General features: G+C 41.1%; 1 protein-coding gene across 1 annotated transcript in view; it reads left to right on the top strand.

The window, feature by feature from the left end:
• Positions 1-162: 162 nt before the first annotated feature.
• Positions 163-1,402, top strand: part of LOC103479461 (spindlin-1-like) — a 12,570-nt gene continuing 11,330 nt past the window's right edge. Inside the window, exons 1-2 of the mRNA XM_008433881.2 lie at positions 163-313; positions 883-924. Of these exons, the coding sequence (XP_008432103.1) occupies positions 905-924 (20 nt within the window). The 5' untranslated portion in view covers positions 163-313; positions 883-904. The remainder of the gene's footprint in view (positions 314-882; positions 925-1,402) is intronic.

Here is a 1,402-nt window from a genome sequence, read left to right as displayed (position 1 = left end):
AAAAGAGGCTTAACCAGCCTGTAAAAAATGTGACCTTTGTAAAACATAAATTATTAAATATAAGTGGAGACTTAATATGGACGCTACAGATGATAAAAAGGATGTCTAATTTYGCCTAACTAGCATTCCCAGAGGGCTTTGCGAGCTGCGGGAGCCTCCTGGTAGTTGTAGTTCCTAAAACAGTGTCGCTTCCGTGTAGCCTACGTTAGGTGGAGGAATCCGCTCAGCAAACACAAATCACATGTGAAATTATTGATCGGGCAGGACAAACGACTTCTCCTGACGGCTCTTGAGCATTTGACCCGTCGTCCTGGTAAAGGCTGTCAGCTCATTTATTTTTGTCTGGTTCTTGTTTCCATGTTGTTGTGGTCGCTGTCGCAGTGGTGCAAAATCAGCGAGTACATGGCGATGCATTTCCTTTTGTTCGGCTAGCTTATGTGCAGAAATGTAGAAACCCACTTTCTGTGAAATATTTTGTATTTTACAGGAAGTGGCGACGTAAATGCTCTCTGGGCTTTAGTCGTCTGACTTGTTAAATGTTGAACATGCTGTGGGTTTATATTTTGAATGACCACGGCTGTGTTYGTTTAGCAGCTCTGTGCTAAGTTATTTATTAGCCATATGGTTAGCTGCATAAATATGTAACCTGTAGTTAGCTTCAAACCAAGGTAGTTAGCGCTGTGGTTCGCCACGGCTGGCTTGTTTACATCCGGTTCTCTGGTTCCTCTGATATTTTGCATATCTTCGGGTGATTAAGCTTGAACTGCTGGCCTAAACTTGATCACTTTAACTACTTTGAATGCGGTTTTCTCCTCAGTGACTTTACGAGATTTAATTATTTTCCGAACTTATTTTTGAACTAACCTAGTTATTGTTTTACAGGGCCGTGTGAATTTATGGAAACATGTCAAAGAAACGCGGCAGGTAGGCTAAACTCAAGCAATATAATACAAATATGTCTTTTCAAATGACTGACTATATTTGACAGCTTAGTTAGGATGTTATCCAAATGTGCAAGACTTGTCTGCCAAAACAAATRATTCATTTCCGTAAGGGCAATATGAGAAAATGTMAATAACCCAAGGTAAGGTGGGCTGCTGTGTGGAACAGTCGGTAGCATTGTGATTTTCGGCGAGCTGGTTTTAGGTTCAAATCTCAGCCAGAGGTCTTTCTGCATGGGGTTTTCATGTTGTCCTAATATCCATGGCGTCTCTCTGGGTACTCCCTCCCAAAGTCCAAAAGCATGACTGCCAGGATAATTGGTGTAATAAATTGGGCTTAGGTGTGTGCATGGTTGTTTGTCCTGTGTGGGTGGTAATTTCTGAATTACCACCCACTATAACTTGAATTTCAAGTTATAGTGGAAACTGTTAAGAAAACACAATAGCAGAAATCACAAAAA

This window comes from Poecilia reticulata, linkage group LG17 (genome assembly GCF_000633615.1).
Source record: "Poecilia reticulata strain Guanapo linkage group LG17, Guppy_female_1.0+MT, whole genome shotgun sequence".
Lineage (NCBI taxonomy): Eukaryota > Metazoa > Chordata > Actinopteri > Cyprinodontiformes > Poeciliidae > Poecilia > Poecilia reticulata.
The sequence above is the reverse complement of the archived record's forward strand: the minus strand, read 5'-3'. Positions and strand labels throughout refer to the sequence as shown.